This window comes from Leptodactylus fuscus, chromosome 6, assembly GCF_031893055.1.
Source record: "Leptodactylus fuscus isolate aLepFus1 chromosome 6, aLepFus1.hap2, whole genome shotgun sequence".
NCBI classification, from domain to species: domain Eukaryota; kingdom Metazoa; phylum Chordata; class Amphibia; order Anura; family Leptodactylidae; genus Leptodactylus; species Leptodactylus fuscus.
The window spans coordinates 25,648,191-25,662,817 of NC_134270.1; the positions used below are offsets into that span (position 1 = coordinate 25,648,191).

Here is a 14,627-nt window from a genome sequence, read left to right on the forward strand (position 1 = left end):
TGTAAAGAGCTACAGTACCGGGACCAATAGCTCTTCACCTGGGGCACAGAATGGGAAAGCCGACAGTGCGCTGAATTCAGCACACTGTTGGCTTTCCAGCAGTATATAGAACTGCCTGTGCCCCAAACCATGAAAGGTCCTCTTTAAAAGTGTCACAACTAAAGTGACTACCTGCTAAGCGTAGCACTAGTATTAACCCACATCAGCAATACATGTCCGCTTGCTTCAGTACAGGTTGTTACACTTTTATAACATAATTTTCCTTACTCTTTTTCTCTCTGTTTTTTCCGCTCTGCCAGAGTAAGTGACATTTTCTCCCTCAGCGCTCGCTTCTCTGCCAAGTCTTTGTGCTGTCTGTCCAACTCTTCTTCATCTTGTTGAAGCCTTTCACGAAGACTGGTAAATTTTCCTTGTTCTACTTCAATGTGCCAGAGGTCGCACCTATCCAAGGAGAACACTTGTTCAGGAAGAGAGAGGATTTCTTTGCTAAATATCAACATGGTAGATGTGTGAAGCTAAACCAAACATAAGCTGCAGACAACTACTGAACTTCGCAGAGTAGGATTCACGACAAACAAAATAATTTAATTCCAAAGAATATTTCTAGTGAAAATAACAAATCAGTAAATGTCCAGATGCTCACCAATGTAAGGACAGGTCGTCAGTATCATTTGCCTGAAAACCTGCAGTTGCTCCTCAGCTTATTCTTGAAAAAGTGACCTTTATAGAAGGCATAGGCTTGCTGTATTTTAACAGATATCTCTTAAAGGGGTTATCCAGACCCAAATTAATTTTTCATACTAATGACCTATTCACAGTCTATGTCATCAGCATGTGATCAGTAGGGGGTCCAAGACCTGGATCTAGCACAGATCAACTGTTCTGGCACTGACTGGGCGCTGAAAGCTATATCAGTGGACAGGGATCACATGCAGGGGCCCCGCTCTTCAACTAATAGAAGTGGCACTGTACATCTCTGGAAACATTGCTATGCAGTGGATGGGGGTTGCTGCACCACTCTTATTACTTGAATAGAAGCGCCTGCATGTGCTCCCTGCACTCTGCTACAGCTGATATGTTGGGGTTGGGGTGTGAAACCCCCACAGATCACATACTGATGTGATATCTATCCTATGGATACGTAGGCAGGGCATCATTTAGTGGTGGACAACCCTTTAGTGCACTGTGAGTTGCTCCTCATTTGTTTCACAGTAACAAGTTTTTGCAACATTAACTATAATGAAGTTGCGTGATAACAGTCTGCATGTTACCGCAGCCCGGTGGAGCGCAACTTATTATATACAGTACCCTAGTGCAGATATTACCATAACTAATCATGTACATACACCATGTGTATTGTGTGCGCTGGTGTCAAATGCACCAAAATTATTAAAAGGTTTCAGCCACTTAATTCTAAATCAACCTAGGACTGATGTGGATTTCAGGTATAATTCATGTCTGTTTTCTGGCCTGAGTAAGGCTCCGTTCCCACGGAGTAACGCGCCGCGCATTCAGACACATATACACGTGTCAGAGTGTGAGTGCTTAAAACAGATCCCATTCACTTCAATGGGTGCCGGATCACGCGCGCTACACATTGAAATCAATGGGTTAAAAAGCCTCCCATTGATTTAAATGTGTAGAACCCGTAAGCCAGCACCCATTGAAGTGAGGATGTGTTTTGAGCACTCACACTCTGCCACGTGTATATGTGTCTGAATGCGCGGCACGTTACTCCGTGGGAATGGAGCCTAAGGGTGCACTCACACAGAGGAAAATGGTGCTGAATTTGGTGTGGAATCTGCGTCAGATTCATCGCTGAAAAAAAAGTCTCCCATTGGCTTCAATGGGTTCTTTTCTCTGCTAGCAGAAAAAGGATCCCATTGGAGTCAGCGCTGAATCTGACGCAGATTCCACACCAAATTCAGCACCATTTTCCTCTGTGTGAATGCACCCTAATAGTAAATGTGCCTAGCTGAGACATCCCGCCCTGGTTTGCCTTGAACCTACCCTGCTCTGTCCTTCTATCTCATAACTAGAAAGCAGGTAGGAAAGTGACAAACTGGTGCATGTTCGGTACAAAAAGCTGCGCACCAAAAACACGCCCCTAGAAAACTGGTGTGGCAATATTAGTAAATTCATACCAATGTGATAAAGGTATATCCACATTAGATCCGCCATGCAGAACCGGAAAAATACTAATTTGCAGAATTTTTTTTTATTTCAGAAAATCAGAATGTCATTTCTTTCAGCAGAACTGTAATATATTAAACACCGCCCCCCCCCCCCCCCCCCACTGAGCTTGGCAGTGACCAGGTGACCCCCACTCACTCAATGTCTCTCAGTATGTTGGTAATCTTTGCTTCCACATCTTCCTCGTTGAGCAGTTCAATGCCCAGACGTTTATGCAGCGCTCTCAGACGGAAGACGGCGGCCCTGTCGGCGCAGACAAAGGACATTGACTTCAGGAAAAAACATTGTAACCATCCAAAATATAATATAATCCTTTATACGTATAAAGACGTTATTCCTCATAGCTCATACAATAGCTAAAGATGTGCATAACAAGGGACTCCTATCCAAGTAATAGTTATGTATAGATACAATCAATAACCGTGTATATATAAATAGGTATAGACCCATGTATGTATAGTATGCATAAATTATAGTAACAAATCTACATTTATGTGGAGTGTGGGAGAGAGGTAGTGACATCCATATTACTCATTGCAGGTTTGACTGCCTTGCTTGCAGAGATAGCTGGCAGTTACTAAGGCCCACTGCACACAGAGTTTGCTTCCGATGAGAGGACGAGTTTGTAGCGGAATACATTCAGAAGATACCTGGACTGACATCCAAGTGTCATCCAAGTACATTCCATGATGCATTCACCTCTAAAGGGGGCTTCCGATTCATTCTGTTCTGAAGAGACGGAGAAGGATACGACCTGCTCTATAATCATCCATATCATGGGAACAGATGTATAGGAAGGTCCCCTAGGGGTAGGTACATCATAAAATGCACTAGGATGAAACTCAGATGTCACGCCAAGTGTGATCCGAGTGCATTCTGCTGCAAACTCTGTCTAACATTGATAGCACACTTGGTCATGTGAATGGGGCCTAACTAGAACTGCTCACTGTACTCAAAGTCATTTATCAATCTGCTTAGCTCCTCCTGCCCTATAGCATGCTGCCCACATATAGGAAGGCCTATACGTGATGTCGTCTCTTTAAAAACAGAACATTCTGTCTACTGAATTCAATATAGCAAGACTTTCTGTGCTGAACACAGGAGCAATGAGACGAGCTCTGTGCACTGTGAAGAAGTCAGTCCATTACATACAGCGTGCCTCGTAGATACAGCCGATTTACAAGTCTTCAAGCAACAGTCCATACAACATCATAGGAGGCCAGTCGTATAAGGGTTTAGGCTATGTTCACACTGCCGTTGTTCTGTCCCTTGTGATCCATCACAGTATCAGAGCAACAGACTGACAAGTAGACAGAATGAAGAATGCAGGTGGAGCGCCGTCCATTTACATCCTTCATCATTCACTCTAACGTTAAAGAAACAAGATACAAACTTTCTTACAAACCCCTAATGTAAAGCTCTGTTCCCACGGAGTAACGCGCCACGCATTCAGACACGTATACACGTGTCGTCAGAGTGCGAGCGCTCAAAACAGATCCCATTCACTTCAATGGGTGCCGGCTTGCACACGCTACACATTGAAATCAATGGGTTACAAAGCCTCCCATTGATTTCAATGTGTAGCGCCCGTAAGCCAGCACCCATTGAAGTGAATGGGATCTGTTTTGAGCGCTCACACTCTTTCACGTGTATACGTGTCTGAATGCGCGGCGCGTTAGGGCTCGTTCACACGGTGTAACGTCCCACGAGATTTGGCACGTGTACGCCGCGTGACCCTTTGCGTGCCGTACACGCTCCCATTGAGTTCAATGGGAGCGGGGATCGTATGCGCCGCGCTAGTTTGCGGCCGTGCATTTATTCACTGCAACCACTGAGCCACCGTGTTGCCCCAATATGGGCAGTAATTAACCTGCTCTGCCTTGTTTCCGGGGAGTCCAGCTGTCACTGACAGTTCCCCACTCCTGTTCCCCATGATCGCGTGCAACTGCTAACTCTGCAAGGATGTTCCTATGACAGATTAGAACAATGGACAGAACAATGACAATGGTAATTTAGCCTAACTGTATGTCCTAAGATTTCTTGAGCATTTTATAAGGGGAACATACAATTTATTATAAAGACTAGCTGGTACCCGCGACTTCGTCTGCGGTGATTGTAGAAGTGTGTATATACAGGCGCGGGTAAGGTTTTCGTACTGTGTATAAGGTATGGGATATAAAATGTAACTGTGTATCTTGTTGTTGCTGTAATTCTGAGAGCACATGAGACTTTTGTGTTGAATGTAATTTGTATTTCAGCCGCTATATGGTGTTGGTATAAACTGTACATAGTGACTTTGGGACAGAGGTATTTCAGGTTAATATACTTCGATATACGACATTGTATGATTTGTTATTTTCCGCCAGTACATGTAAGTTTTGGGCACAGGATACTCTTGAGCAAGCAACATAAAGTCTGGCCCTGTGCATGACAGTTTAGTAACTCCATGCGCCTCTTATTAATAGCAATTAACCCCATCATGTCCCTCACATTAACCCCAGTGTAAGAGTTACTGATAGAGATGAGCGAGTACTGTTGGGATCAGCCGATCTGAACAGCACGCTCGCATAGAAATGAATGGACGTAGCCGGCACGCGGGGGGTTAAGCGCGCTGGCTATGTCCAAGCGGAAGTGCCAGGTGCATCCATTCATTTCTATGGAGCGTGCTGTTCGGATCGGCTGATCCCAACAGTACTCGCTCATCTCTAGTTACTGATATGTGAGAGACTTGGAGGTAATAATTAAGTATCTTCATTACTGAGGTCTTTTATTAGTCCCTCCATATGTCTCACATATTAGTAACCTTTATATGGGGCACACAGGGGTTAATATGAGGGGCATGATGGGGTTTATTCCTATTAATGTGAGGCACATGGAGTTACTAACACTAAACTAATAACCCCATGCCTGACATTAATGAGAATAGGAAGTAAAGGAAGGGAGCTGTGTGCTTTTTACTTTCAGTTTGCTAGCAGCTTCGGCAGGAGCTATCACTATAGCAGGCAGAGACTTGAGCGATTAAGCTCCACCCCCTGGGTTTCCTGCACATCTCGCAAAGGGGAGTGTCCTTATGCCTCAGCTCTAGCAGAGACTTTATTTAACTCTTGCAGGTCCTGTGCTGCTGGCATGCCAGTGAAATATGGCAGGAGTGCCACTCTTGGCATGTGTGCCAGGGGTTGCTGACCTCTGCTGTAGGGGGTAATATGAATTTTGTGGCTTGCTATGGTCCAAAGTGTGTGAGATTGCAGAGATAGTGATGTGAGTTTGGGTTTTGTGGGGGTCCTGGGAAAAACGTATGTGCGCTATTGTGACGAAAAGTAGCCTATTGCGCAATCGAGTGTAGGGACTATGTTTGTGGAAAATTTCAGCCAAATCGGTGGAGCGGTTTTTGCGTGATTGACCGCCAAAGATCCGAACATCCAAAGGGTCCTGGGAAAAACGTATGTGCGCTATTGTGACGAAAAGTAGCCTATTGCGCAATCGAGTGTAGGGACTATGTTTGTGGAAAATTTCAGCCAAATCGGGGTCCAAAGTGTGTGAGATTGCAGAGATAGGGATGTGAGTTTGGGGTTTGTGGGGGTCCTGGGAAAAATGTATGTGCGCTATTGTGATGAAAAGTAGCCTATTGCGCAATGGGGTGTATTAACTATGTTTGTGGAAAATTTCAGCCAAATCGGTCAAGCGGGTTTTGCGTGATTGACTAACAAACATCCGAACACACAAACCCACAAACATCCAAACTCACAAACTTTCACATTTATAATATTAATAGGATAGGATATGTGAATAGTCACATTATAACTAATACAGGAAATGTCCAATGTACCATGCATCTGGTAATAACTTGTGTTGTTATGACATATGAATATCTTATGTCTTAGAAATCTTACATTTTGCTAAGTCTTACCTCCACGTTGTTGTATTTTCTCAGACAGCAAATGATTCTTAATGGTGGAAATGTCAGGCTAAAATTGTGTTACAACCAAGGACCCCAGAGACATGCACATCACCTGTACCATCTGCTTATCACTAGGGCACCATGGCTACAAAGCATAGCCAGCATAACAAAGTATTAGGAACTGAAATGCTGACATGAGAGCACCTATACTTATATACACTATACACCTATACACTATATATAGTACAGTTCCTAAAATGGACTGTAGGAGCTTTCGCTTGTATTTTCACTGCCATATTGAGGTTTGGGAAGGAATATTTCTTTATGCTAAGGAAACTTATTGGTTTCAGACACAGATGTGACATGAGTGAGGCAACACGGTGGCTCAGTGGTTAGCACTGCAGCCTTGCAGTATTGAAGACCTGGGTTTGAATCCCGCCAGGAGCACCATTTGCAAGGAGTTTGTATGTTCTCCCCATGTTTTTGTGGATTTCCTCCCATTCTGCAAAGACATACTGATAGGGAAAAAAAATGTATATTGTGATCCCTATATGGGATCTACAGAGGGAAAAAAAAAAAGAAGATGTGACGTGAGTAACCTAATCCCACACAGGTCTCTGTAGTTTAGGATATGAAGTCACTTGCTTACATGTTCTGATTCTTCTGTTCATTCTGAATATCTGTTTCCACACTTGACTTTTGCTGCTCCAGTGACACAATTCTCTCTTGACATGCCTTCAGTTCTTCCCTATTGGAAAAAGATTAAAATATATAACTCTCTACTGTCAGATGGGTGGTCCTAAGCAGAACGGCACAGAATGCCCACCTGACAGCAGAGACCATCACTGTGCTGAAACTAAGGATCCGTTTCCACGGAGTAACGCGCCGCGAATTCAGACACATATACATGTGTCAGAGTGTGAGCGCTCAAAACAAATCCCATTCACTTCAAAGTGTGCCAGCTCGTGTGTGCTACACATTGAAATCAATGGGTTAAAAAGCCTCCCATTGATTTCAAGGTGTAGCGCGCGGGAGCCGGCACACATTGAAGTGAATGGGATCTGTTTTGAGTGCTCACACTCTGACACGTGTATACGTGTCTGAATGCGCAGCGCGTTACTCCGTGGGAACGGAGCCTAAGAGTCAAGATTGCTCAGGAATGGCGGGGGCTACAGGAAGAATTCTAACTGTGCCAGAATCAGTAGAAGCAAAATTTGGAGGAGCTCAAAGGTCCTCTTTAAATTTGGAGAAATTAGGTTGTAGATTTCAATATCAATCAATCCAGTAAAATTCTACCAGAATATTTTACATTGCAAATTATATGTTTGTAAAGTGCCTAAAAAGTTCAGTTCTTTGCCCTTCATGTTGAACAAGAGGTTCTGTAGGTCTTCTCATTTTGACAAAGAGGAAACAGCTCTCCTTCCCTTCTGTGTCAGGATATCAGCACACCGTGTGACCACATGGGTATGGCTATATTTTATCCAGATTACCAAGCGGCACCCCTTCTGTCCTAGATGCTTATTAGGATCAATCACCCTACTAACCTGGGACAGTTATAGGAGGGTGGGTGGAATAATCCTACTCAGGGGTCTAGCTTAGAATCCAGGATAGAAGAGAGTCAAGCCACTTTGATCAGATCGTGTGCTGTCATCTTAATACAAAAGGGAGGGGATTAGTTTCCCTGTGCTAAGACTAGGAGACTGAGGGTAAGTTCACACAGAGTTTTTTGGTCAGGGTCTTGAGGCCGTAATCACCTCAAAACCCTGACCAAAAAGACGGCTCCCATTGAAATCAATGTAAGCCGCTCAGGAGCAACATGCTCATTCTTCAGGCCGAGTCGCCTCACGATTCAGCCTGAAGAGACTCCACTCTCCGGACTAGTCCCATTCATTGGGCCTATTCCGAAACGGAGTGTGCGGCTGGATGCCGATGCACCGGCTTTCAGTCACGGCGACCCAATTTTTGGATTGGAACCTGAGGCGGCCTCCGTGTGAATTTACCCTTAGGGCTAGTTCACACGGGGCAAGAGGGATTTTGACGCCAAATCCACCTCAAAATCCTCCCCCTCACAATAGAGGTCTATGTAGACCACTAGCGTTCTTTTTTCCGTGACCGATTTGTTCCCAATCACAGAAAAAAGAACCGAGCTGCCCTTTCTTCAGGCGGATTCCGCTGCTGATTCAGCCACTGCATCCGTCTCACGGCAGCAACCTCTAGACTGGGCCCATTCATTCAAGCCATGACGGAATGTGTTCATGCTGAGCCCCGTGTGAACTAGCCCTCCTGAATCACCTCCTGTGCATCCCCCATACTCTGGAACTCACAACCATGACACGTAACTGTCCTCCACAATCATAAATGTCAAAGATCTTGAAGACTCTTCAAGAAGGCCTACAACCTCCAAGAACACCACTGCCACTACTCCACCATCTGAACAGCCTCTCTCCTCACCTAATGTCTCCATCCCACAACCCTACAGAACTTCTGAGTCCAAAATGAAGGAGGCAAAAACCTAAAGGCCTTGGAATTTATATGTAAGGCACATTATAAATGTGTATATTGTGTTACGATCTGTGATTTGCAACACATTTTTCTCTCTTCTATTGCACAATGTGAACAGCGTTTTCTAATAAAATGGGCAACAACAGCTCCGAGCATAAAATATGATAGATGAACTTCCCACACAGTTGTGATATCAAACAATATTTTCCTGGCACCAACAGAAGACGGGCAACGAACATTAGAGATAAATCATCCCGCCGAATGCATAATGAAAGCAAATTTCAGAACTGAGAAATGAAATACTATATGGACTCCAAGTGTGGTGTGTGTATATATATATATATATATATATATATATATATATGTATATAAGAAATGAAATACTATATGGACTCCAAGTATAGTGTGTGTGTATATATATATATATATATATATATATATATATATCACACGTCAATGCAATAAAAAGACTGTGGTTAGAACATGTAGAAATTTGCTATGTTTGTGTCCTATTTATCTTCAGTATAAAAGGTGGTAATGGTAGCACTGGGATTGGATGGTTTGGGACGGCCCCACCAATGCTCTGGGCCACAGACTATTGCTTATTAGTGCTTATAATTATCTTTCCCGGGCCCATCTGTTTTACTTTGTTACAAAGTCTTGCGCTTTCAATGTGAAATAAGTTGTGTAAGCGCAGCTGTCAATCTTTATAATGAGGCCTGAAGTTCGGCGGAGATAGCTGTAGGGATTCCCAAGAAAATTTTAACAAAATATTATTACATGCAGTTGCATTCTAAAAGCGCATAGAATATAGTTACGGCTTCCAGAGCAAAATCCTGGCTGTTGTGAATTGTGCCAGAAAACAGACCTGACTTTCTGAATCATTAAGTCTTTCTCTAGTTGAAAACCGTCCAGCTGGTTTAGTTTTCTCCGCAGTCTGAAGACCCGAACCTTATCGACATGTCTTGTATCTTTCATCATCTCGTCCTGATTAGTATACTGTTCAGAAGACCTAGACGTGAGAAAAACACAGACGCAGAAATATTTTATATTACCTTGCAGAGAACCTGTCCCCTTACATTTTCTATCTTAACAGATTACTTGCAAAGGTCTTAAATTTGATGTGTTTTTGAAGGAAAACTAAGCCGAAAAATCAATGATAAAAATAAGCAAAAATCCGAGTTGCCCAGCGGTTAGTCAGTTTGCATTATCTTCTGCTATTTACTGAAACAAACCATGAGAAAAAATTCTGCAGAGAAAACAAGGATTAATCTCCTGTCAATCTGCTCCATCGTTGTCTGACTAGAGAGATGGTGCCTAGAACAGAAGCATGGGTTAAAGGGGTTACTAATTGCTTATTAAAGGCATTTTTCAGGCTTTATAATTGATGACCTACCCTTAGACAAGGTTACGACACCTGGTACCCTGGCTGATCAGCTGTTTGAAGAGTCTGCAGAGTTCATATGAGTGTCGTGGCTGCACTTGGTATCACAGCTTAGCCAATTTTCTTGAATGGGACTGAGCTGCGATCAGGCCATATGATGGATAAGCGTGACATCACCGTCTCTTCAACCAGCTAATCCATAGGGGTACCTTATGTCTGACCCCTATGGATATAACTAATAATAGGTCATTGAATTACAAAAAATAATTGAAAACCTATCCTTAGGAAAGGTCATCAATTGAAGATAGGTCCAACACCCAGGACCCTGCTGATCAGCTGTTTGAAGAGACTTTAGCAATGAGATGAGTGCTGTGAGACGTGACTAATAAGCAAGCACAGTGGCTGTGCTTTGTATCGCAGCTCAGCCCGTTCCCTTGAATTGGACTGGGCTGTGACTAAGCCATGTGATTGATGATCACAGCATTATAGGGCCTGCAAAAAAGGAACTGCTGCCTAAAATAACTGATCCGTAGGGGTCTGGTGTTGTTCTAAAGACCAATCATCCACTTAGAAAGCCTGGAAAACCCCTTTAGGCCTGGGCACCAAGTAGCATAAATGCCTCAATTTTGTGGTTTTGGAAATCGCAGCATGTCAATTATACCTATGGAAACACTGGCATTTTCTGTATAGGTATAAAAGTCTGTGTAGGAAAACTCTGCAGACTTTCTTTGCAAAGTAATGATGCGTGAGACATTTCTACTGTGGTTTTTTCCCCTACACGCTTTTTGACTACGCCTTGCTGAATGGGGCATTAGCCTTAGGCCTCATTGCAGACGACGGTGGTCGAGGTCAGTGTGCTTTCTATGTTTTGCCTGGATAGCACACTGACCCATTCAATTCTATGAGCCCATGCACATGACTGTGAATTATACGGTCACGGGTGCTGGCTGACAATCCGAGCCCTAGCTTTCGTGGCTCCTATTCATTTAAAAAAACATGGCCAGCGTACGGGCGGCACACGGGTGACATTCGCGTCCCCAATGCCTTTAATTTATGGCCAAAGAACGCGGTTGTGTGCACCCGGCCTTAATGTTCTTTTGTCCTATTGCAAATTCTGTGTATTATCTGCTTCTTATTTACAACTTAGCATAACTTATTTGAGTGTCTTTTCTAACCCCGTTTCCCTATTCATTGACTAACACGGAGAAAGTCACTGCCTGAAAAGTGAATAAGAAAACAAATTACTTTAATAAGATATATTACAACGTATCCTATTTAAACCTGCACTATTCATTTATGAAAGGTCGTTCATAACTGGAGGTTCACTTTATGGAGAGGGTGGACGGCAGCTGCCCATGTACACTATATTGAGTTTAAGAAAACTACAATTAAAATAGAATTTAAAAAAAAGTTCCTTTACTGAATGTGTATATAATGTAAGTTAAAGGGTTTTCAATGGGATTAGGGCTCGTTCACAAGGGGCAAGAGGGGGCGGATTCTGACGCCGAATCCACCTCAGAATCCGCCCCCTCACAACAGAGGTCTATGTAGACCGCTAGCTTCCTTTTTACCATGAGCGGTATGTTCCGATTCACAGAAAAAAGAAGCGATCTGTCCTTTCTTCAGGCGGATTCTGCGGCTGAGTCAGCCCCAGCGTCCGCCTCGCGACAGCACCCACCGGACTAGGCCCATTCATTTGGGCCTACTCCAGAGCGGGAAGCCACAACGGTTGCGGCAGGCACATTTTATTCCTATTCTGACATCAGGACCAAAATACTCGGTCCCGTTCCCCCAAGTGAACGAGGCCTTAGGTTGCTCCCACTCACACTGTCCTATTACTGCAGTCAAACTACATCCTTATGAAATTAGCTGGGCGATACACAGTTGTCAATTCATTCCTACATTTCCCAGAGGAATAGCAGAAGAACAACACAATGCAAAGTTCTAAGGAAATAGTGTCCTGAAATTGTTATTTCATGGGAAAATCAAGTATTTGCAAAAACACGTACAGATGTGGCAGTCATTAAATGAACCCTCATATCATATCAAACAGATGATTGCTCTTTGACTTTATATGACAGCGGCTCCTTGATAATGCACCATAGAACAAAAATGAAGCAACAATCATTTATTTCACAGCTTCTCCATCTGTAAGCGAACAGGCCGGCCCTCTTGAAAGGGCATCTGCTATGAAACAGATGCACTTTTTTATGGACTGCTGAAAGATGTCCACAGAGCTTTAACAAAAGCGTGCCCGCTATACAACCCCCTCCATTCACAGTTCAAGTGGCTGAAGGCTGCTATTTCCATCCCTGAATTTGTCAAGGTGGTGCAGTATGACGGATTCTTTTCCTATCTCGCTGTTGTCAGCCAATCTGTAACAACAGGAGAATTCCCTGCACTACTAACTGGCCAAGAAAAATTGAAAAAGCAGCTAATCCCCTAAGGCATCCTTTAGGTGGCGGAAAATGAAGAACAATTTGAGGTGAACATACGCCTCAGATTCCTCTTCATTGTCGTCCCCCGGCCCTGGTGGCAAAATTCCAAAGCAGAGCTGAATAAGCCACGATTAAGCCTAGATGAATGGGACTAATCAGCGGGAAGTTTTAAGCTGCAAAATCCATGCCGAGAAAGAGCAGGATACTTTAAGGGAGCCTTCACACGGAGTTTACGCTCCGCTCTTTCAGACACATAAACAAGTGTCAAAGTGATCGCTGTAAAACACAATCCCATAGACTTCAATGTGTGCCGGTTTTATGCGCGCTACACATTGAAAGCAATAGGTAAAAAAGCCTCCCATTGATTTCAATGCGGAGCGCGCGTATGCCGGCACCCATTCAAGTCAATGGGATCTGTTTTTTACGCCAGTCACTCTGACGATTTTTACGTTCAGAATGAGCGAACGTAAACTCCGTGTGAAAGCTCCCATAGGTGTTGACTATCTCAATGCCCATCCTCTGGGCAACAATGAACAATGCACTCACTTACAAAGCGCACAGCGGAGCAGATCACGGGCATTAGCCTTTTAACTAAGCACATATTTTCATAGCCTTTAGAAAGGTTATTCCATACATACCTTTTGTACGTTAATCCCCTCAGCCGTTTTTGAAGGAACCCACTTTTATTCACATGCTAATTAGTCAGCAACAAGCACCGGAATAGCAGACAGTGATCACTGAGACTTCCGATGCTCGTTGCTGGCTAATTAGCATGTGAATAAAAGTGGGCTCATTCAAAAAAACGTCTGAGGGGATTAACATACAAAAGGTATGCGAGGAATAGCCTTACTATAAGTTATGCAAGTATAGGCTGAGTTAAAAATGATCAATGGTTCCTTGACAAAGCTCAGGCGAAACGCGCGTCGGGGTGGATGCTATACCTGGTGGTTCCGGTGGTATAGGTACTGTATGCCTATAGGGGTCCTTTTTTAAGCACATTTTTTGGCTTCTTCATGGGATTATGCTTTATCTATTTAGGTGTCATAGTATACCAGTGTACATAGTATATGTCTATAAGCGTTATAGACATATAACATATATAGGCATATAGGCACATGGTTTGTGTCTATTCTCTGTTTCTGTTTATGGACCTTCTATGATTACTATTTGGCTAACCACTCTATAGCCAGTCATTCATGTACCTCTGTAACTACCTGGTGTGGGTAACATAGGGTTCCCTCCTATATATTGTGAGAATTGTCATTATTATAATTATTAGTGCTATTATCATTTTAATGATATTAATAAAATTTGTAGTTTTATCCTACATTGTTGGGTGTTTATTTCTTTTGATAGGCTTAGTTAAAAATGAGTTTTTCCAATGATAGAGCCCCTTTAACAACCTTTTTATCATGGAGCAGACAGGACACAGCAGGGAGGTGCCCGCTCCAGCCAGTTGTCTTACAGTCAGGCACATAGAAGAGGAGAGACTAAGGGCTGAGCTTTTTGGACTTTACATGTTTGGACTTATGAGAAGTACAGGAAAAAGTGCTAATTTTTATTAATATTATTGTTTTTTGCATTTTCAGTGTTTAGGGCTCCTTCAAAAGAAGCATCAAACATGAAAAAGTGAATAATACTTGTACCTTGTAAGCCGGAGCACAATGTACTCTTACTGAAGCAAAGTAAATATTCTTAGGTATATGTATAATAGCCGCAATACAAAGTTATAAAAGACTGGAATTCTGATGGGTTTCCATAGTTTACATAACATTTTTTCTCGAAGGACCCATTTAAGTGTATACAATAGCATAGTTATGTGCAGGTTTCTCTGATAGATCACTTTATGACTTAAAAAATGGACTCATTATTTCCATTTTGCATGTTTTTCTTCCATACACGTCATTTATTGAGCTATTCTATGGCTCTGCCGGCTCTAAATCTTCTCCAGTATTACCTGTCACCGTCATAATGGTTCCGCAAAAACCGCTCATTTAGTAGTTACTCTTCACATAAACATACATACCTGAGCTCAGAACAAGTCTCCGAGAAGATTCAACCTATTTCGCCAGAGCTTAATGCTCTGACGACTGCATAAAAATAGCATAAAACAAGCATGGAATGGTTATTGTTTGCTATCTATTTCCCTGTGTGCATCATAAAAAGCGAAGGTAAAATCACAGCAATCATAATGCGTTCCCCAGATAAATGA

General features: G+C 43.0%; 1 protein-coding gene across 1 annotated transcript in view; it reads right to left on the reverse strand.

Annotated features, from left to right (window-relative positions):
- The window catches only part of CFAP74 (cilia and flagella associated protein 74), a 121,980-nt gene that overhangs the window by 106,263 nt on the left and 1,090 nt on the right, over positions 1 to 14,627 (reverse strand). Inside the window, exons 3-6 of the mRNA XM_075279619.1 lie at positions 9,462 to 9,605; positions 6,741 to 6,839; positions 2,332 to 2,436; positions 268 to 441 (exon numbers count right to left, since the gene is read on the reverse strand). Of these exons, the coding sequence (XP_075135720.1) occupies positions 268 to 441; positions 2,332 to 2,436; positions 6,741 to 6,839; positions 9,462 to 9,605 (522 nt within the window). The remainder of the gene's footprint in view (positions 1 to 267; positions 442 to 2,331; positions 2,437 to 6,740; positions 6,840 to 9,461; positions 9,606 to 14,627) is intronic.